At 35.8% G+C, this 21792-nt stretch overlaps 1 protein-coding gene across 3 annotated transcripts in view; it reads right to left on the reverse strand.

The window, feature by feature from the left end:
• Nucleotides 1–1895: 1895 nt before the first annotated feature.
• The window catches only part of FGD4 (FYVE, RhoGEF and PH domain containing 4), a 172926-nt gene continuing 153029 nt past the window's right edge, over nt 1896–21792 (reverse strand). For all 3 annotated transcript variants that reach the window (XM_067536055.1, XM_067536056.1, XM_067536054.1), the window contains exons 8-17: nt 20556–20694; nt 19449–19507; nt 18672–18818; nt 16041–16213; nt 13311–13341; nt 12994–13089; nt 12475–12600; nt 10866–11006; nt 9075–9215; nt 1896–8464 (exon numbers count right to left, since the gene is read on the reverse strand). In XM_067536055.1, coding sequence (XP_067392156.1) covers nt 8207–8464; nt 9075–9215; nt 10866–11006; nt 12475–12600; nt 12994–13089; nt 13311–13341; nt 16041–16213; nt 18672–18818; nt 19449–19507; nt 20556–20694 — 1311 coding nt within the window. In that variant the 3' untranslated portion in view covers nt 1896–8206. The remainder of the gene's footprint in view (nt 8465–9074; nt 9216–10865; nt 11007–12474; nt 12601–12993; nt 13090–13310; nt 13342–16040; nt 16214–18671; nt 18819–19448; nt 19508–20555; nt 20695–21792) is intronic.

The following is a 21792-nucleotide window of genomic DNA, read 5'->3' on the forward strand; positions in this document are numbered from 1 at the left end:
ACTGGATCAGACTCAAGATCATCTAGTTCAGTATATTGTCTCTAACAGTGGTCAGCACCAGATGCTTCAAGGGAAGGCATAAAAAAAAATCCCCAAATAGGCAGATGTGGGATAATCCATCCACTACATTAGGTCTTATCCGAATAGCTAAGAGTTAGAATTTGGCTTAAGCCCTGAGGCAGGAGATTTAACATCCCTTCCAATATTTTATAATAAATAATTATAACTGGATCTTCTTGTTTTCCATATACTTGTCCAGTCTTGATTTTAACCTTGCCAAGTTCTTGTCCTTAATGACTTCCTTTAACAATGAATGCTGCAGTTTAATTTTGCATTGTGTGGCAATTTGTGATTTACTGGACACTTCCTTTGTGAGTCAAACCCCACCTGTTTATAAGACTAGTCAGAATACCATCTGCAGTTACACTACTTAGAAACCAACCCTCTATCTTCTAGACATAAGTCAAGCATTAACTAACTGGAGTTAGGAAGAAGTTTCCTCCATGTTATTGCAAAGTTGTTAATTATGTGGACAATCAATATGGGTTTTAGCAAAACTATAAATATCAAAAGCAGAAGTACTATGTCCAGTCCTAAGTGCCACACTTTAGAAAAGATGTGGACAAATTGGAAAGAGCGCAGAGGAGATAAACAAAAATGATAAAAGGTTTAGAAAACCTGACCTATGAGGAAATGTTAAAAAAACTAGGTATGTTTAGTCTTGAAGAAAGAAGACAGAGGCCCGGTCTACCCTGCCAGTGAAATTCAGTGGCTGTCAACGGAATTACGCAAGCTACACAGAGTAGCTTGTGTAACTCTTGTCGACTTTGTAACTTCACTTTACCGCGCCGTCTCCACCGCACTGTGCCGATGGGAAATGCGTACTCATTGACGCAGCACTACACTTTTTGGGGAAGTGGTTTTATTAGTTCGACTTCCGGATCGATTGAGCGTGTCTTCACTGCCGCTCAGTCGAACCAGATAAATAGACACCAGAAACCAGATAAATAGACATAGCCTGAGGGGTTACCTGATAAGTCTTCAAATATCTTATTATAAAGAAGATAGGGATCAATTGTTCTCCAGGTCCCCTGTAACTAATAGTTTACACAATCCAAACATGTAGAAAAGTATTCCTGTTAATGGGAGAAATGGATAGTTATGACAATAGGGTGTTAAATTGAGTTTTGTAGGTTTCATTTTGATTAATTAAAGCTTCATATAGCTATATTTAGTCCAAACAGTTTTAATCTTTTCCAGTAAATTAGCACTTCATGTTTATCTGTACATAAGCTGTTTCTCTAGTGATAATCTACTGATATCTATTCATATCCAACTGGAGTGTCTTTTGCTTAAGTTAAGTGGTCTAATGCAGGATACCTGCTCCTGGTCTATAGGGGCCACATGGAATTCTACAGAATTACTTTAAAAAAAAAAAAATAAAAAATAACAAAACCTAAATATTCCAATTCTGTCAAAGCAGAACCTGAATCTTTCTGCTAGGTGACTTCATTGCCAAGGCAATCTCTGACCTGACAAACCAGTGCTTAGGCAGGTGATATTGTCTAGAGCAATTACATTTCAGTGGTTGAACATATTAAGTCAATGACCTTCTTTAATTCTTTTGCCACCACACTTTGGAATGGCATTCATGAGATAACAGTTTTCATAATAATACTTCATAATAACTTTATAATATCAACCAGAATGTATATGTTTGTACAGACAGTTTCCTGAATCGAAATAAGCCAGGTTTAAACTAAAATAAGTGTACACAGGACCTTTTGCATTGGTTTAAGTTAAGCCATTACAACTTTCTTGTGTGGACAAGCATTGTATTTTAAATCATTTATCATCACAGCAATAAATCATTGACAGAAAGTCAGTATTACTTATTTAATGATGCTTTTATTTTACAGCATACAAACTAAGTATTCAACAGGAATTAAAGTGCTTAATTTTACAATAATGCCAACTCCCACCTTTATGACCAAATATACATGTTACACAAAATATATACAATATCTGCAAATATTTTACATTCATATATTTCTTGACCAGAAAAATTACCACTTATATTTGCACAACTTAAATTTTGCCTCTTTTTGAAAATTTGAAATTCTGTGTAAAACCAGAGCAAATTTACACCTCTTCAAAAACATTAGTTTTTTTAAAAAACAAAACAAAATTCCGTTTCTTTCAAATTAAACTGCAAACAGTGTTTTTCATAGTTTAGAGAGATTCTAATGCACTGCATGTATATCTGACATTCCACAGTAGGGCTGATCCAACTCCCATTAGCTTTAGTGGTAGCAGGATACAGCTTACTGTATGTAAAATACTATTCCTCTATTGCAAATCGTTCTCCATATATAACCCTCCTTCTTCTAAACATTACGGAATCTGTGTCTAAAAGATGCTTTGACACAGTTCATTTCCCTTTCTTGAACCTTTCCACTATAAATAGTTAATGAATCCATAAGGATGAACTATAAAATGAAGTAGGTTAGTATCACACATTGACTGAAACAACATGTTTTATTCATGGAAATCATCTGCTTTCCCATTTAGTCAAGAAAAAACAATCTACATTTATTTGGAGGGAGGGGAATGACAATGCCATGAATAAATCTGAGAATAATTTAATGAAGAGGCAGTGCAAAAAACGGATTGAATATTTAGATTGAATTTTATCTTATAAATCTGTTGGAAACAGTAAACAGGCAACTAAAGTAAATCTACTTATATATTGATTTTTATCACCTTAAGGTATACCCAATTTTGTCAAAAGATGACATTTTTAATTCACAGTGTACTTTTGATTGTAAAATGCTGTCTAAATCAGATCAGTCTATAATAATTGTCTTAAAAATATACGTTCATTAAGCCCTCCCTATTGTTTTACAAAAAGGGAGAACGACTAAGGAAGCAATAAGATTGGCAGATATAAATCTCCATCCAAAGAATATATTTCACTACAATCCAATGGATCAGAACCACCTTGGTAAGTTATCTGTAACCAATATAGCCAGGAAGTAGATAACAGCAGGGATAAAACAAGTTCTCCTCTTTATAGTTCACTTTAAGCTTATCACAAACCATACACTACAGACTTAGACACATACACACCCCACCAATTATTTTTTTTAAGCATTAGAAAATTCTGCTCATACAACTGTTGGTATTGACCATCCCCATTCTTTATTATTTGAATGATCTGTCTGAAAGCAAATTATTTGTTCTCAAGGACTTCCATCTGCTTATTCTAACCTACATCAGTCAGTTGTTTTGGAGATTGCAACAGGCTGATAGAGGATTATGAACTTGATCCAACTCTCACTGAAATCAATTTTTTGTTGGATCTGGTCCTATGACTTCAGGTGACTGGCAGTAGCAGCAGCATGCCTAAAGATGGAGATATCCTGGTTTTCATGAGCATGCCTTCAGAAAATATTGGCCAGATCTTGAGCTAGTGTAAAGTATCATAGCTGTTTAGGCTCCATTGGAGCTATGCCAATTTACAACAGCTCCTAATCTATCCCTATATGTTTTCATAGATGGGTCTCAATTTTTTATTACTTAGAGTTATTCCTATATTGAATGTTTTTTTAAAACTTCCTGTAAGAAAACAGGCGTTCTTCAAACTACAACTGGTTAAAAAAAAAGGGGGGGCGAGGAATGGCAACTCCTTTTATTGAAACTCCCTCTGTTTTCCCCTTGAAATTAGATGTTTGACCAACTACAGATCTAGTAAAAATAGGAAAAAGGTTTCATGAAAGTTTCTGACGTTTTCCCCATCTTTTCAAGTTTCAAAGTTTTGACCACTCTATTTAGAATCTATTTAAATCCTTATCTGTAACCTCTTCTAAAACCCATACAGGCTTGGAGTACTTGTTTTGTATTTAATCTCTCTGCCTCAGTTTACCCCATATTTTAAAACGGAAGGAATAATGCACCTCTAACCCCACAAGGGTATTATGACGCTCATTAAAAGTTAGTAAAGAGCTTTCATATCCTCTTTATAAAAAGCTGCAATTATATGATGTATGTGCACGCATGCACACACACTTCAAATGTTTTTAATATTCCACTCCAATGGGAAGAGAATGTTTTCCTTTTTCAGTGCTTGCTTTTGCAAAAACATTTTCCTTTTGAATTGGGATACTTAAAATACAAAAAATACTTCTGTCAAAGTCAAGAGAGTAGAAGCTGCAAGATGCGACAGGCTTTACAGCCTTTAATCATTCAAGTGTAATTACATGAAGCCATAACAAAATAGATAGGAACAATAGTGCATAAATGTTTAGGATATAATGCATAGGGTCACCAAATGAAACTATGTGCTTGTTAGACATCAGGAAAAATGTTGAATTTTTTTTTTCCATAAATTTGACTAGTATTTGTCAAATACATGTGAGTAAAGCTTTTTGACTAGTCATAGCTCTGGTAGAATACAGAAAAAAATTAAATTTGACAAAAACAGTAAGTTGCCAAATATTAGATCTGCTCTAAATTACACAAAAATATCCTCCACCACATAAAACATTTTAAAATGAGCACTTCTCAAATACAGGGTCACTAAGCTTGAATAATGTAGCAAAGGCATTCACATACATTATAAATGAATGCCCACTTGTCATTTGTTAATTATACATAGGTAGCATCTTTTCATTATACTAAAATTAAACATTTGTCAATGTTTTATTTAGGGAACTTGGTTTAATAACCTCTCTCAGGGCTGAAATTTGGATGCAATCTAAATGGTCAGGTTGGAAAGAGAACAGGTTTTTTCTCCACAATTCAGATGTTCTAATGTCATGGGAATAAAAGCATAGCAGTTACCACTTTCAGTTTGTGTCTTTGCAGTCATAACAAACTCTGAAATTAAACAGAAGCTTTTGCATGCTCTTATGTGGATTAACTTGTGAGGTATTGGGTAAAATATTGGAGGAGTCATCACTGTGTCCAGAAAAACAACCTCTCTCTCCTTCACTTTCTGTATTTTTTTAGAATGATTGGCTCATGTTTACTCTTCCAGAATGCACACAACAATCAAATAATTCTTGCTTTTCAGAGGCTCTCATTATGTGGTGACTGAGAAAAAATAGGCTCGGAACAGACTGTTTTATTATAATAAAGTGAAATAAATTATTGGGTCAAAACCCTAATTACAGATTTACACAAACTTTAATGGCTCAAAATGAGCTAACATGGACCAAGAATGAGAAAGGTGTGGGTACTGGAGCACCTGAGTTCTGATTCCAGCTTAATCCCTAATTCACAGTCTGATCTTGGAAGAAGTAATTTAGGGCTTGACTTTCAGAGGTGCTGACTGCTAGCCACACCTCCAACCAAAGAAGCTGCAGCATCTCTCAAAAGAGTCAGGCCCTAATTTCTTTGCTTCTGTTTTCTCTATTTAGAAAAATCGGAGAAATACCTCCACTTCTATGCCTCATAAGGAAGGTTGAGTTCATGTTTGGGAAGTGCATTGAAAATATGAAACACTTTATTAGTGCTATATATTATTATTGGTCCAGATCATCCCCTCTTGTTGGAGGGGGCAAAGGACAATAAACTGGAAGTTTTCCTTATACAAATTTTTTCTATTGGGTGGGTGAGGGAGTTTTCCATTCATGGAACAGGCTCTGAAACCTCATAGATCATGCAGAATCTACATGATTTCCAGAGGATTGGCAATGATATCCACATTCAAGATGCATTGACAATGCTCCCAGAACCAGCAGCTGCCTTCAGAACTCTTTTTGAAGAGGGATCTCCACTGAGGAGAATGGCCTTGGAAAGGTATAATACAGACTCCCAGGTAGTTTGTTCTGGCCAAAGCTCAGCCTGTGTGTTTTCCTGCCCTCAGCCTGGATGTTCCCAGGACACACAGTACTTTCTGGGGAAAGAAGGCAATGCTACTACAAAGGAGGCCTAGTTACCCCGCACTTTCTGTGCAGGATGAGCAGATCCATGAGGTGGTTTGTCTTTGTGCACCAGCATGAATCTAAGGTATATGAGTGGGCCCAGCTTTAAGGTAAATACTACGAGCTGTAGAAGTGATTGGAATTTCTTTACGCTTTCAAGAGATTTAAAAAAAATAAAATAAGATCATACATTAGATACTACATTAAAATGTAATGAACAGGATTACATGCAGAAAAGCCTAGACCCAGGGAAGACCAAGGGACAAATTCTGAAATGACATACACCCCAGGCAACTTTATTAGGCCAGATTCTGAACTCACATGGATGGAAAACTAGACCAACTCCACTAAAGTGAAAGGGTTACACCAGATTTACACTAGTACGACTGAGATGAGAATCTAGCCTGCTGTCTTCAATGAGGTTGCATAAACTGTATGTCATTACAGAATTTACTGTGACTGCCTTTTGCTCACCCTGCTCTCCCTAGGTATTAGGCAATACAGACAGATTTGGGATACACAGAAGTAAATGACATTAGTTGAATGGCTATACTTAAGTACAACAGACGACAAAGATAATCTTTCACCCTCAATGCCAAAGTGACAAAAGAAAATGTGGGGTAAAGTAAATCTTGACTCACGTTACTCATTTTTATCTAATTGTGAAAATGGGTCCAATTAAAACTCTGGATCCATTCCTCAGAGTTTGAGAAGACTGTATCTAAATCTAAATTTTGTGACTTGGGACCATCTCAACTAACTGCTATACTTTAGAAAATAAAAGACTTCATCTGGATTTTTTTTTTAGTCAGAAATCGATCAATGGCTCTATCAGAGCATCAGTATTGCATATACACTATGCTGTCCTATAGTCCATCTAAAATGTTAGAGAGGAACCCTCTTATAGTGGAGTCATTTGCCCCTATATAAAAAACTATTAGAAATAAAGATTCATCACAGGCTCAATACTCAAAGCCTGACTCACATAGGTAAGTCTTTACTCCAAAGAGCAGTCCTATTGAACTCAATAGGAGTAAGGACTACTCATGCAAGTCAAGATTTGCAGGATCAGCCTTTATATCAGAGAGCATATAAGAAAGCTGTAACACACAGTATGATGTATAATAATCCTTGCAGATAGGTTTTTAGTAATAACTAGTTGTTGCTATGTGTATTTGTGAAAGGTAAAACACTTTAAACATATGCAAGTGTTCCAATGACCATAAAGGCAAAAAATTATGATCTCAGAAGATCATTTAAGACCAGGATGTTAATTGCTAATGCACATACTGTATTTTAGAAAGGTAGCACCACACCGTCAAAAGGTAACAGGCACAGGACCAGAAAAAAAAAAGAAAAAAAAAAGAAAAAGAAAAGGCTACCCTCTTTTTAAAACACAGCTGGAACTCACAAATCCATTACATGCCACTTAAATTACTGCTATTTTTAAAAAATTCTTAATTAAAATATCAAGATCAGTAGATGTAAGCTAGCTAACCATCACTAAAGAATGATATTTTCAGTTTAGAACCCTTTGATTAATTTGCAAGAGAAAACGTGCTTTATTTTAAATAAATTATAGACTAATAAGAACCTAATGTCATAGAGTCAAAGCAAAATCAAGCATTGTACATTTTTTTCTAATACTGTACATACATTGTACTTATTTTTTCATAGTTTAGCAATGAATTTCTAAACTGAAAACAATTAGATTCTTTTATTGATAAACTGAAACTTTAAAAGCCAATATTCTTGCAAAAGCAATTTGCATTAAAAAAGTGAATATAACATATGTACAGCATTGTGTAAGTAGTTCTATAAATCAGATACAATAAACCAAACTGTCCCTGTATATTTCACTACAGATCTATTTTGGCAATGTGGAGGTATATCTTTTATACTGCTAAAGTACTAACATGTGAAGGATGAATAAAATATCTACATTCTTTAATAAAGTAGCAAACTTTAACCCAATAGCAAATGAATCATACAATGCAATTTTTACTTAGAGACAAACAAGAAGTACACTAAAGTTAATAGGTTTTGTTCTTTTAATGGCATTCATGTTTTTTAAAAAATTCTGTGGAATAGGTCTGTACATTAAATTTATTGACAGAACATAAATATAAGACAATGATCCCTAAATCAGTATCTTTTCAACATAAAGTGCTAAGAGATGCATGTAGTAGTCAGAAAAGTTTGCTTCTTTTGCATGAACAAAGAAAAATGAACCAAGACTCTGACTGGATGATTTTAAAAACAGAATGTGGACTTGAGCTTCAGCATTCGGATTTTTTAGAAGATTCAGGCTGCTCCTCTAAACTCATTTGCAATTCATTTTGACATTCTGGTGTCTCACCTGTGACAGCTAAATGGATGACTTTCAACCATTTCTGTTTCAGTTCCTCATTGTCCGCAGCAAAGCTGTGTACCGACTTGGACTGGGTCAGTTTAAAGCTGTGCGGGAGGTCAGCACTTCTTGGAGTGTCATCTACTGCATAGCCCAGTAGTGGAATTGTAGCCAAAGCTTTAACATCCTAGGAAAATGAAATAAATCCTGATAAAACCCTGCTCTGGTTCACAATACAGGCTGAAAACAATTCCTTGACTATTCCCAGACCTAAAGAAGAGTTCTGTGTAAGCTCATAAGCTTGTTGTGTCTCTCACCAACAGAATTTGGTCCAAGAAAAGATATCGGCCTGGTCTACACTTACCTGAGTAGCTTGCATAACTCCCATGGACTGCTGTGCTTCCTTTCTGCGCGGCGTCTTCACTGCACTGTGCCGATGGGAACCGCGTTCCCATCGATGCAGCGCTATGCCACTTGAGGGGGTGGTTTTACTGTGTCGACGTCTGGATCGATTGAGCGGGTCTTCACTGACCGCTCAGTTGATCCAGATAGGTTGATCTGACGCGGTGACTTTGCCGCCATCAGTGTAGAAGTACCCATTACCTTAGCCACCTTGTCTCTCTAATATTCTGGGACCGACACAGCTACAACACCAATGCATGCATAGATTTTCCCTTATTCTCACATTACATGTCTTTTTCTCCAGATGCCACAATTGGGCAGGAGACGTGAGGTAATGGGGAGGGGGGGGGGGGAGTATTTTCTCTTTGTTTTCTCTCTGTTTCCTCACTACATACCTGTGGAGCACCATACATGTACAGTACAAGAGCTTCGTGTTTAGGAATAACACACCAAGCTTTCTGCCAAGGCTTTGATTTTTCCATATATTGAAGAAAGCTACATATGACACTGTTTCCAGAGACTTCAGCTGATTCAATCTGTGGGCAGACAGTACAAAAAGTCAGAAGGAAAATATCCTCCTTAAGAAAAATTCAAGTTTTCATGATGTTGGCAAGAACTCAAAGCAGAAGAGTTAAATAAGACACCATTTACAACAATTTGTGGAAGCTTCTCAGAGATGTTCTAAAGAGCTAATAAAGAGCCAAATCCTGGCAAACTTCTGCTGAAGAGCATGGGAGTTGCCTGACTAAAAACTGAACAAGGGCCACAGGATTAGGTGTAAGAAGAATAAAAATGTATCTATATATATATTCAACCTCCTCTCCTTAAGTATGTCCAATCTGCCTTGCTCCCTCCACAATTTTGAAGCGCAGGCAACAGAATCACCCTGAACTCTTAATCTACTTCCACCAATGCATAGTTGCTGAATACTTTAACATCTGAAACAATATCTCTTATTTCTAGCATGCCTACCATGAAAGCATCCAGATGTTACCAGCAACCCATCACAATTACTCTCCTATTTTGGCATTCAAAATTTTATGAAAGCATCCAACAGAAATGCATTTCCAAGGATCATATTCGAATGCAACTACTAACCCTGTGCAAACCCAAAATAAATAATTAAATACATTAATGGAAGAATACTGATAGAGTGACATATTCCTCAGTTATCTTGGGACTCTGTAGATAGAGAATATGTAGAGAGATACATGATTATGTAATGTTAAGATTTTATTGGCATGAATTTGGGATAAATGCATTTCTCAGAAATGGCAAGAATAGTTTAATAAAAACTGAGACGTTTCGACCATAGTATATAAGTGGGTGCCTGTCCTTTCTATTCCCTGGCCTCAACAAATATACCTTTCTAGCCCTCATGGTTAATGAGATATTGACCTTATCCTGCACCTCAGACACAGGATATTGAGATGTTCACATTTTAGGAGGAAGAAAGGAAACATTTTGAAGCCACTTACAGATTTGCAATGTTTGTGGTAGTCCAGCCAATACTGGATTAGTGAACAGACCACAGTTATGCTGGGGAACTTCTCACCGTTACCTCCTCTACTTGTGTGTTACAATGTATGTATTATATACTTTCCTTCCCCAACTTTTCAGTCAATCAATATTATCTGTTATGTCAATTTCTCTTGATGTTCACCCTAAGAAAAATCTATCTCAGCGTATGTTTTTTGCTAACATTGAGAGGTTTACTGAGTAAAACAGAATGCTGCTACATATTTGCTTAAAACAAAGTCTTGTTATATGTATTTTGAATGTCATCAGATATTTAAAATTCTCTCCATTCTGGCCACAAATTTCAAAAGATATAGCATGTTTGTTTGTTTTATGAACTAGCATACTGAAAAGAAATATGGTAAAGTCCAGTAAAAAATATTCAACTTTGAGGCTGCATATACAATCTGACTGGCTCAGAGATAAAGAGAAGCTTTCACTGAGTTCCATCCAGCCAGCTGGGATGATTTACCTAATTTGAATATGGAATCTGATTGGGTGGCCTTGCTCCACACTCCAATATTGTTTACTTCTGAAGTGATAAAGAATAGAATTTTACTGACTCTCAGGACATTTCAGCCAATGATGAGCCAAGACAGTCTTATTGTATGTAGCAATGTATGCAGGCATTTTACAGATTTGAGTATTTCATTCTTTAAACATCATACCTCCAAGATGCCTTTCTTTTTCTTTTCTTCACTGTCTGTGCACCCAGTTATAATCTGATAGCAGTCCTTACAAACTTTGTTCAATTTATTGCCATCATATTCAAGATGAGCTTTATAATCAGAACATTTCCAACAAACCACCTTAAGGAAGAAAAAAGCAAAATTTAAGCAAGCAAAATTACCAGCAAAATCAAATGTTCAATTCAAGAACTACTAAAATGGAGATCAAGTGAGGTGTAAGTGCTGTCTCCTGACAGTGGCAGTACTATCATTCATACTGATTGTAATTTAAAAGAAAAACTTAATTTTCAATTATACTTCACTGTTTCTTGAATAAAAAAAGAGTGCTTTTTACTTTTCAAATTCCTGGACTGAATACAATAGTATAGGATTCTTCTAACTATTTTACAATTTAGGCCCTAATTCTGGAAAGCACCCACACATTCAGGATAGGTGCTTAAACAATGAGGTTTCTTAGGCACATGTTTAAGTCCCACTGAAGTCAATCAGGGCTTTCAAATGTCTATCTTCACGTCACTATTACAGACATTTAAATGCAAGATAAATTCTCCTGCAGAACCTCCCTCCCCACTCATTTTAGCCTTGTGGTCCTTTCTCTGTACTTGCCAATAAATGTAAAATTATACTGTGTTTTTTGTAAAGTAAGTTGTTTTTTTCCAGAAACAAACGTCTTTTAAATTTATTATTAAATCTAAGTGTACAGCTTCATAATTTGTTGGGAAAAAAAGAAAAAAAAACAAGTGAGGAACAACTGAAACAGTTCCATGTTGTATCCTGACAGTGAACTTTTTTCTTTTCAACAGAGTAAAAGAAGGAAGCTAGACTCTTAAAATGTGTGGGAGGAAGGTCTTTTATTGTAAATATTTTTCAACAGCAAATATTCTTCTGAGAAGAAAAAGTAACCCAGCATGAAAATAACTTCTTTTGTGGTTGCTGAAGTAGCTAGCTGGAATAGTACACATGTGTGATTGAAGCACTCTGATACATCACCAAAACAAAAAGTCTTGTGTACCCCCAAGTTTCACCTCACTTAAAAACTACATGCTTATACAATCACACAAAAATATAAAAAGAGAGAGAGAAAGAAATTTAAAGCAATTAGGCAGAGCACACGATTACTGAAAAATGGCTTACTTTCTTATTTTTACCATATAATTATAAAATATGGAGCAGTATAAACAAATCATTGTCTGTATGAAATTTTAGTTTGTACTGACTTCGCTAGTGCTTTTCATGAAGCCTGTTCTACAAGTAGGCAAATATCTAGATGAGTTGATATACCCCCTGGAAGACTTCTGAATACCCAAAGTGAGTCAACATGGTCTAGACTGATATTTCAGGCATTTTGCATATCTTACACAATCAGATACCTAGTTCTGCTAAGAACAATTTACAACAAATTTGCCCAGCTTTTGCTCCTTTTTGGCTCCCCTAACAGAGCTGCCACTTACAAACTACAGAGATATCAGCTGAAGTCTCTGCTGTAGTAACATGAACCATCACCAGTCACCAGATGGGGACTCTAAACAACTGTTTAGATCTGTTCTAGTGTCTGACCACAAGCTAGCAGATGTGGCTTTGCACTTACATGTCCACATGCTCGACAATGATGTCTTCTCCTTGTCAGTGCATTGAAGGGCTCTTTGCATTTCATGCACATTGTTACTTCATTGTCTCGGATCCATCTTGGTGCTCTCTTCCCAAGCTCAGCATTCTGAAGAGGGAAAAGAAGGCCAATTATGCAGTATTTTTAGTAGAGAAAATAATTCTCCTCTTCCTCTAGAAAGGAAATGGCAAACACAGCTCAAGCTATGTTTTGAAATCTATGCGAGAGATAGCTAACAAAGAATCCAGTCAAAGATTGTTACACATTGCTGAAAGGACACGCCATTATTCGCTTATAAACAATCCTGTTCTTTCTAAAGGCGTGGTCTAGCATCATGAAGGAAAATGGTTGACCAGCAAAATGATTACTTTGTATTTCCAGTGCTATAAGAATCCTAAGCCTGAATAGGCAGCTCCTGCTACCCTCCAGTAATATGCTATTTGTAACTGGAAAAGGACAAAAAGGGCACCAGTTTTACAAAGCTACAGTAACCCAACTTACAGAAACTTCAGTGGGCATGTCCTCATATTCTTTTGCAATGGCATTTCTGAAGGTTTCATTTCTCTGCTGAAAAGCTTCTATGGTTTTCTGAAGAGCCTGTTATAAACACAAAGGATAAAGGTCCCAAAAATACAATATTTAATAGACTCTGAATTTAGAACATTTAATGACTAATAACAAAACTATCAGAAATGTGAATTAATTATAATCAGCATTTGATTACACTACAAGTTAATATTCCAACTTAAATACCACAGGAACAGCCAAAATTAAGTTGTTTTTTTAAAAAAAGAAAGTCAAAACGTAGATGTGTTTACCTTTATCCATTCTTCCTTATCTTGTTCAGAACTAAAACAAACATTGACATATTAGTATAAAACTAGTTCAGGAAACATTAGCTCATGGTAGTTGATGAATGAAACTGTAACTTACAAAGGAAGCAGAGACTTTATTCTAACATTTATAAAATAGTAGTGCTCATAAAACTGTCCAGTTAATAATGAATCAGGATCCTGGCTTGATGCTTGGTAAATTTAATAGATTAGAATTAAGTTCAACTTGAAAGATCATCTTAAATGCACTCTTTAAATAGAATATATAATAATGGCATTTCCAGTATTAGGCTTTCTTAAAGCACAATATGTGAAAGAAACAGCACACACATTTCAGTGTGAATTTAAGATAGCTGTAAATGAACTAAATGTTGATATACTGATGCAGTTTCTCCCATTCCCCTGCAGCTCTTTTCCTCAAATGAAGAGATTTAAAGTAGAGGAGAGCAGAAACAAAAATGTTTGACATAATAGGGTGATATTATCTAACAGAAAGAAAGGAAAATTTTGTTTTAACAACATAAACAAAGCATTCATATGTTCCCTTTTATTCACTCGGGTGGAAGGTCTATAGGAGAGGACAGGTCCAAGCATTTTCCACCGAGTCTCTTGTACATTAATTGTTGTCAAAGCATCTCAGTAAGGACTCTAAATTCAAATCCTATGAAAATATGCCTTACACCCAAGTAAAAGCACTACTGAAGTTTAGTGATGGGGTAAATGCAAACCCAATTTCTCATATATTTTGAACCAGGAAAAGACCTGAATTAGAACCACAGTGTTTTTTGTTCTGCTATTCATTTAAAACCTCCTCCCCTCACTTTGCTGAAATACGGCACATGGAAAAAATACTCTCTCACACACAAAATCCTATTGATTTTTCCAACTGCTGGATGGGATGTTCAGGTAACATCACATACCCATTTATGGTGGGGATGCCTCCAGTGAGTCTTCTATATTTTGCGATATTACTGCAATTTACAATAAAACTAGAATCCTAAAACAAAGGGACATAGTCTTTGTTCTTCTTTCTTTATCATCTGTAAATATTGGAAAAATGAATCTTCTAATAGGACAAAATAATGCTCCCTAATCCAACAACCTAACTAACTTTTAAAAGTAGCACGTAATCCCCACGTCAGATTAACAATCTCTTCATGTGGGAAATGATCTGCTATCTATTTTTTTTAAAAGTGACTGAAACACTAAAACACTCAAGCAGTAATCTGAAAACACAGAAAATTCTCCGGAAAAAAGAGACAAACTAAACATTTCATCAGAGTTATGACAGGTTTATGGGATGAGATGTATGCACACAATATATTAAGAATAAATGATGTATCAACTAAGATTAGTTTAGGCTCACTGATTTAGTTTTAGGATGGCATTTTGTACATACAGCTTCAAAATTTTGAATGAACTTTACGAAACACATCCTAAAATGGTTGCAAAAACTATACAAGTCTCTCCCCACCGCCCCAATTAAATAACTTTAGTGCTAATGAAAGTCCTAATAACCCTGGAAGTTGAACAAAATAAAAATAGTTGATAACTGCATTTTGTTCACAGTCACAAAGTGCTTTACACATGTAGCATGCCACTGCCTCCAGGTGGAATACAATGGACGTGTTATATGGTGTTACTTCTGCCACCACACAACCATTTCTGACCAGTATGACAGATGATAAAAAATAATCTATCACTGAATCAAAACATTAAAGACAACATTTATCCCTATAGAGGAGTGCTATACAACTTAATAGAAAATAACTTTTATATAGGTTTTGAATCATCCTACAGAATTGGCAGATATACCTCTGTCATTGAATTATATTGAATGGTTAAAAACCTGTACCAAGATTAGAATTTTGAATTACATTTTATAGCTTTTAAAGGTACTTTCTATAGATCTGTTACATTTTTACAGAGAGCACTGTTATAATTTCTATTCAGTTATATAGGATTTTTCCATAAAGCTAAGTAAGCAGATTACAATGAAGCCTTTGTTCATTCACAGAACATATAAACCATGCACAAAAAAAGAATGCAAGAACTTTTCTACAGTGCTTGACAGCATGCTTCTATCATGATCTGCAAACACTGCTGTTCAGGATGAAAGGTCATTTCTGCACGTCTGTTTAATCCTTGTTCTTTCTGCAGAGGCTCTTGATAAGGGCCAAAGATGGCAGTGATTTCTACAAAGTGGAAACTTATCCACTAAAACAGAACCAGGCCACCAATTCATTCCAAAAGGCCAAACAGCAATGAGGACAATTTCTGGGTCCACCAATCTGGGCCATTATCAAACTAAAACAACGAGAGTCCTGTAGCACCTTAAAGACTAACAAATTTCTGCGGGCATAAGCTTGCCCTCTCCATTGTTATGTTTCTTACTCTTGGATGTATATATATATATATATATATATACACGTCCTATCTGTGATTTCCATTTCATACATCTGACGAAGTGGGTTGCAGCCCACGAAAGCTTATGCCCGCAGAAAGTTGTCGTCAGTCTTTAAGGTACTACAGGATTCTCGTTGTTTTTGCTGTACACAGACTAACATGGCTACCCCCCCCGAAATTATCAAACTAATGACTTACAAATAAAAGGCTCTATGGCACCATACCAATTCTCCAAATCAAGCAGTCCAACAATTCTCCTATATTTTGATATATTTTTAATGCTTCAAAAGTATAGTAAACTTCTCTTACCTGGCCTGCAACTCCAATGTTCGCTCTTTTCCAGACACCTGGAACGTGCAGGGATATTCTTCATTGTGTGTTTCTACAATCTTCATACCATCAATACCAACTCTTGTTCGAACTGAGTACTTTGATCCCACCAAACTGAATTTGGGGACACAATACAGCAACATGTTGTTGAACTGTTTAAAAAAAAAAAAAAAAAGACATCAATAATGACAAAGAAAGCTAAGTACAATATATTAAGAGATGAATCGTATTATCTCATTACAAAAACAACTTGAGTGAAAGTGTGAGTAGGCTTGACCCTGCTTTGTTAATGTTAGACAAAATCAAAATTGAAAGAACTGATAATATGGATAAGATTTAGAAATAAAATTAAAAGCCAACTACTGATACATTTAAAAGCCACCTACTGTATACATGCAGCATTTTTCATAATGTTTATCATCAAATACACTGAGTGGATGAGATGTTTGACAACACTGCAAGCCTTTCGTTGAGGAGAATTTTCCATGCTGATTTCAATACTCTGAACAACTGGATAAATAGGTTTTTCTTAAAATCTTTATACTATAATAAGAGCAAATTGACTCTGAAGGAATTTCTAGTATATTACAACAACTCATACAATGGTAGATTTCTGTCTTTTCGTCACAGTACCTATTGTTTTCTTTTTTAAATCAAAGTTACATTGAGAATATGTAAACCTACAAAAGCAAGGGAAAAATTATATGAGGCCAAGATGGACATGCTGATGACATTGACCTCCTTTGTCATGCACTTTGAGTTCTACTAAAGAAAAGAGCTATATAAGAGCTAGTATTATTAGTATATTTATTATTTGAAGCTTAGTGCTTTTAAATTATCATTTTTTAAAAGTCTAGAACTTCAGCCCAGAGAAGTGGCCATTACTATGAGTTTGTGTTTTTGAAGATTTAAATCAGATCTGTAATGGTTAAGAGTTTTTTTGTTATTAATGATTAAAACTGGAAACTCGTGTTTTTAAATGGTATTTCATAGAAACCCCATTAAATCTGCCTCATTAAGATGATGGAAGGCCTTTTTAATATTTCTTAGAGCTTCAGAAGCACTGTTGTCTAGGGGCTTGCTTATTTCTGGAGCACACTTTAAAACCACTCAAGTAGAATCATTAAGGATTAGATGAAATGGCTGGTGAAGGATTCTGTTTGATACCTTTGAGGGTCTAAGTCACATTCATGTAAGCTGAAGTCTGTATCTCAGATATGGCACATTTGAACTTCTTCTCTCCCTTATTTTAAACATGCGTGTCCTTCATTTTAATATTATGTCTAGCACTATTCAGAGACTTTTACTAATCAGTTGTTCATTCCTCTGCTGTTCATTCCTCTGCTAGAAACATGGATGAGTACATGTCCCTCAGAAATTACATACTTTACTATACAGAAAGCATGCTGTGGCCCATATAGCGAATGGCACAATCAGGGTTTGAATTTGCCATTTTAATACACTGGAGGCAGTGAATTATATCAAACATTCCACAAGAGAATTAATGAAGAATCACTGATGGAGTCCAGCAATGCTAAAATAAAGACAGCATTGAGTACGTGAACCAAGGAAATATGATGAGATAAAACAATGAGAGCATTTGAAAAGAGGATATGAACTTTCTGGTATACTAGTTTCTTAAAGGCCACGTGACTCATTTGGCCAAACCACAGTCAAGGATTTTGAAGGACATCTACTGTACCTGTAACACTCATGCATGTTCAATCAGGCCGCTTGATTAGCTAAATAATCTATTGGTATATACAGTAGAGCCTCAGATTTACGAACCCCTCAGGAATGGAAGTTGTTCATAACTCTGAAACGTTTGTAATTATGAAAAAAAGTTATGGTTTTTCTTTCAAAAGTTTACAACTGAACATTGACTTAATACAGCTTTTAAACTTTACTAGGCAGAAGAAAAATGCTGCTTTTAACCATCTTAATTTAAATGAAACAAACAGAAACATTTTCCTTATCTTACCAATTTTTTTTTTTTTTTTTTTTTTTTTTTTTTATTATTTTACATTTAAAATGATACTGTACTTGTATTTGCTTTTTTTGGGGAGGGGAGGGGTCGGGGAGATGTCTCTGCTGCTGCCTGATTGTGTATTTCCAGTTCCAAATGAGGTGTGTGGTTGACTGGTCAGTTCGTAACACCCATGTTCGTAACTCTGAGGTTCTATTAATTAACTCTGAGGTAATACTATTGCTATATTATACATCTTAATAATATCTAATTAGAATAGAATATTAAATATTTTTATTTTAAAAATGTAAGCACCACAAATACAGTATTAGATTCTATCAATAGAAATTAATAGCCTTCAGAATAGCTACAGCAACTAAAAAAGACTAATACTGCATTTACGCTGGGATGTTAGTGGATCTTGGTTTAAATCTATTTAAAACCACATATTCTTTTCTAAATTATTTTTGTCATCTTTCTGCAAGCATTGTGGGTAAAATCCTGGCTCCAGGTGACGTTAATGGCAAGATTTCCCCATTAACTTAAATAGAGAGAAGATTTCACCCTTTTTTGCTTTCACACAGCTCCTTGGAATTTGAAAAGGGCCTAACACCGCTCACACAAACACAGGTCAGGATACTTACTAAGAAAAGGTATCGTTCTTGGGCTGATGTATTACGAGCAGCAAGTTTAAGGATCTGTCCTTCTTTTATCAGCTCATTTGAGGGGTTGACAATATCTTCCTCTTCTCCCAACATCTCATACACCTCCAACAGCTTCTTTAGATTCTCCTTTTCAATTAAAATACAATTACATTTATAGCATTTATGAATAAGCCATTTTAAAAAGATTTATCCGAAGATTATGTAAGACTCTGAAAAATGTTAATTTAAAAGAATATATACAAGCATCATATAGGTTGCCAGAACCATTTTATATTTGGGCATAAGCAGTTTCTAGTAATCTAATTTACATAACCAGTATTTTTAAATGCACTTATATAGTGCTATTTCATGTCCAAAACATTTCACAAATAATTAATTGTTTATGTACCACAACATCCCTGTGAGGCAGATAAGTATTATCTCCATTTTACAGATGCAGAAACAAGCACAGAAAGGTTAAGTGACTAGTATAAGGTCTTGCTGGCAGACAGAAATAATACAAAGAAATCCCAATTCCCAGTCCCAAGGTTACAATATCATATTTTATCAAGCATTCCTGCTGACTGTAAAAAGGGTAATATAAATAGCAGCATTTTGGAGCCGAGAAACCAAATTTTCAAAAGTTTAACTGTCTGAAAAATCTGCATTTCACATACCTGGTAAAATTCACAGAGTTTCCTATCTGTGCATGCTGCTTAATATACAATACTAGGAATACAGGATTAAGAAAGGCAGAACCGCACAAAAGCCACCTACCATTTTTCGTATAGCACTATTGGAGTGACTGGCTGCTGTGGATATAATTTCCAGGGATTCTAGATGGAAGCAAAAATGGAAAACAAATGAAAATACATCGTCATGTACTACAATACACAGACTACTAGCTCAAATAGCATACTTGTACATTTCCTATGCAAGTCAGCCTTCTGAAGCCTCAAAATTGTCAATAAAGCAAGCTACAAGTGTTTTGTCCAATAGGGTACTTTTGACTTAATTGAATGTAAAGTACAAAAAAGTTATAGCTAGCTGATTAAATGCTGGAAGCCTCGCAGGAATCCTTGCCCATTTTAATCAGTTGTTGTGTGTGTTTCTGGAGTGAATTTCAAAATACATGAACTTGAGTACTCGTATCCAAGACATGATTCTAAGAATCATGGCTCCTCCAATCAGGGAGTAGAAACATGCAGCATGACCTACAGATCCAACCAAAACAGCTCAAATTTCAAAAGCTCTCAAGAAGCTGCTCCAGACCATGAATTATTTGCATGAATTATTATTATTATTATTATTTGGTAAAGAATTCTGAATAATTTAAGAAAAAACATGATCTGCTCTTGCATAGTTGATAACAGAGATAAAATTTGAAAATAGGGCCTGTTTTCACAAAAAAATTGCTGAAACGTATATTTAAAAAAACAAAAAATATGGATCCCATTTTCAAGAGTTTTCTTTTTCCAAACACCATTTCTGTATAAAAAGCCATACAAAAATGTGTTTAAATGGCAGACTAGCCTTTTCCTAAAAATTGTGCAAAAGGCATAGTTTCAGAAAAGAGTGTAAAATTATGTTAAACAAAAATAGAGGTTTTGTTCTACATTCCAGGAAGGACAAATTGTAAATCTTGCTGCCCTAATGCTAGCCTAGAAATCGGCATAAACAATGGGTCATTTTTTCAGAGAATCGTACAATTCTATACTAGAAGAGAGTTGCACTCAGAATATTTTCAATTCTACACTAACATTGTCCCTGCAACAGTGTTCCTTTACCTCATTTTTACTGAGATAGCTTTAATTTACAGAGTTCTTTTATTACTGCTTTGTTATTGCTATATTAAGTTTTCACACAATTCATGAAAATATTTACTTTCAGCATCCTTCCAGTCTAGAGAATCTTGAGGCAGTTTCCTTAGGTAGTCCTTTAGTAGCATCTCATAGCGTGGAATACGTTGTACTGGTTCTAGCATGTGATGTTGCAGCGTCAAACTCCCACAAACTTTTTGTGTCTAAGAAAATTTAAATATATTTAGATAACAGTTCGACAATATTTTTCCATAACGTAGCATGTGATAACACAATATAAAGCTGTGACTGACCTAAATCTAAGACTACTGTATTTTCATAACAAAGGACTACAAAAACCTGGGATTTAATGTAAGAACTTCTGATTGCAGAAAATGGATAATCATATCAAATAATTAAAATCCTTTTCAATGATTTTAAAAGCAAATAAAGTTAATTATTGTAAAGCAGGGAGAATCACTATTTATTTTCTTTGTAACCAGCAGAAAGAATTTCATAAATAGGACCACAAATGTCATTGCATTTGAACTTTATTTTCAAATATTTCTGTAATAACTGAGCTTAAACATCTAATTCAAATAATTTACCTGTCCAGGAGCGCCTGATTAGCAATGCAAAACTGCAGGCTTGCTGTCGAATAAATTTTCCTCCCAAAAAGGTCTAGTTTTTTGGTTGTCCTTGTTTTTGGGAGTTGAGCTAGGCTGGCCCTGCCTATCGTGCTCGTTGGCGGCCGCCACAACCAGGGAACCCGGGGAGGGCTGGGTGAACAGATATTCAAATCCCTTAGTGGGAACATAATACTTTTTCTCTACCCTCTTTGACATTGGGGCCACGGACAATGGCATCTGCCATAGGGCTTTCATCACTTTGAGCACCCCTTCGCGCACAGCAGGACGACCCAGGCCGGCACCACCGCTGCCAGCACATCAAAGTGGCTGTGCATGGCCTTCTTGGGCTCTTCTGCCTCCAAACCTAAAATCCGGGCCATCCTCTTACAGAGCTCCTGGTGAGCCTGAAAATCATCCAGGGGCAGACGGCCCCAACGCGACCACCTTGTCCGGGGAAGACTATGAGGATTGAATTGGCACTGAGGGTGGCAGCATCCCCTCCTTTTGATGGGGAGTTGCTGACAACTTCCCCTGTTGGGGGTCCTGCTCCTCTGAAGCAGACTCATATGCCCCCTCCGGTACCACTGGCGCTGACTGTACACCAGAGGACCTGGGGCCACTGGGAGCCACCAGGGTCCCCAAAATGGCCACTGCACCGGCCACTGGCCCTGGGGCCAACCAGGAGCTGCAGAG

This window comes from Emydura macquarii, unplaced genomic scaffold (assembly GCF_026122565.2).
Source record: "Emydura macquarii macquarii isolate MOO-44397 ecotype Brisbane River unplaced genomic scaffold, CSIRO-AGI_Emac_v2 contig_3530, whole genome shotgun sequence".
NCBI lineage: Eukaryota > Metazoa > Chordata > Testudines > Chelidae > Emydura > Emydura macquarii.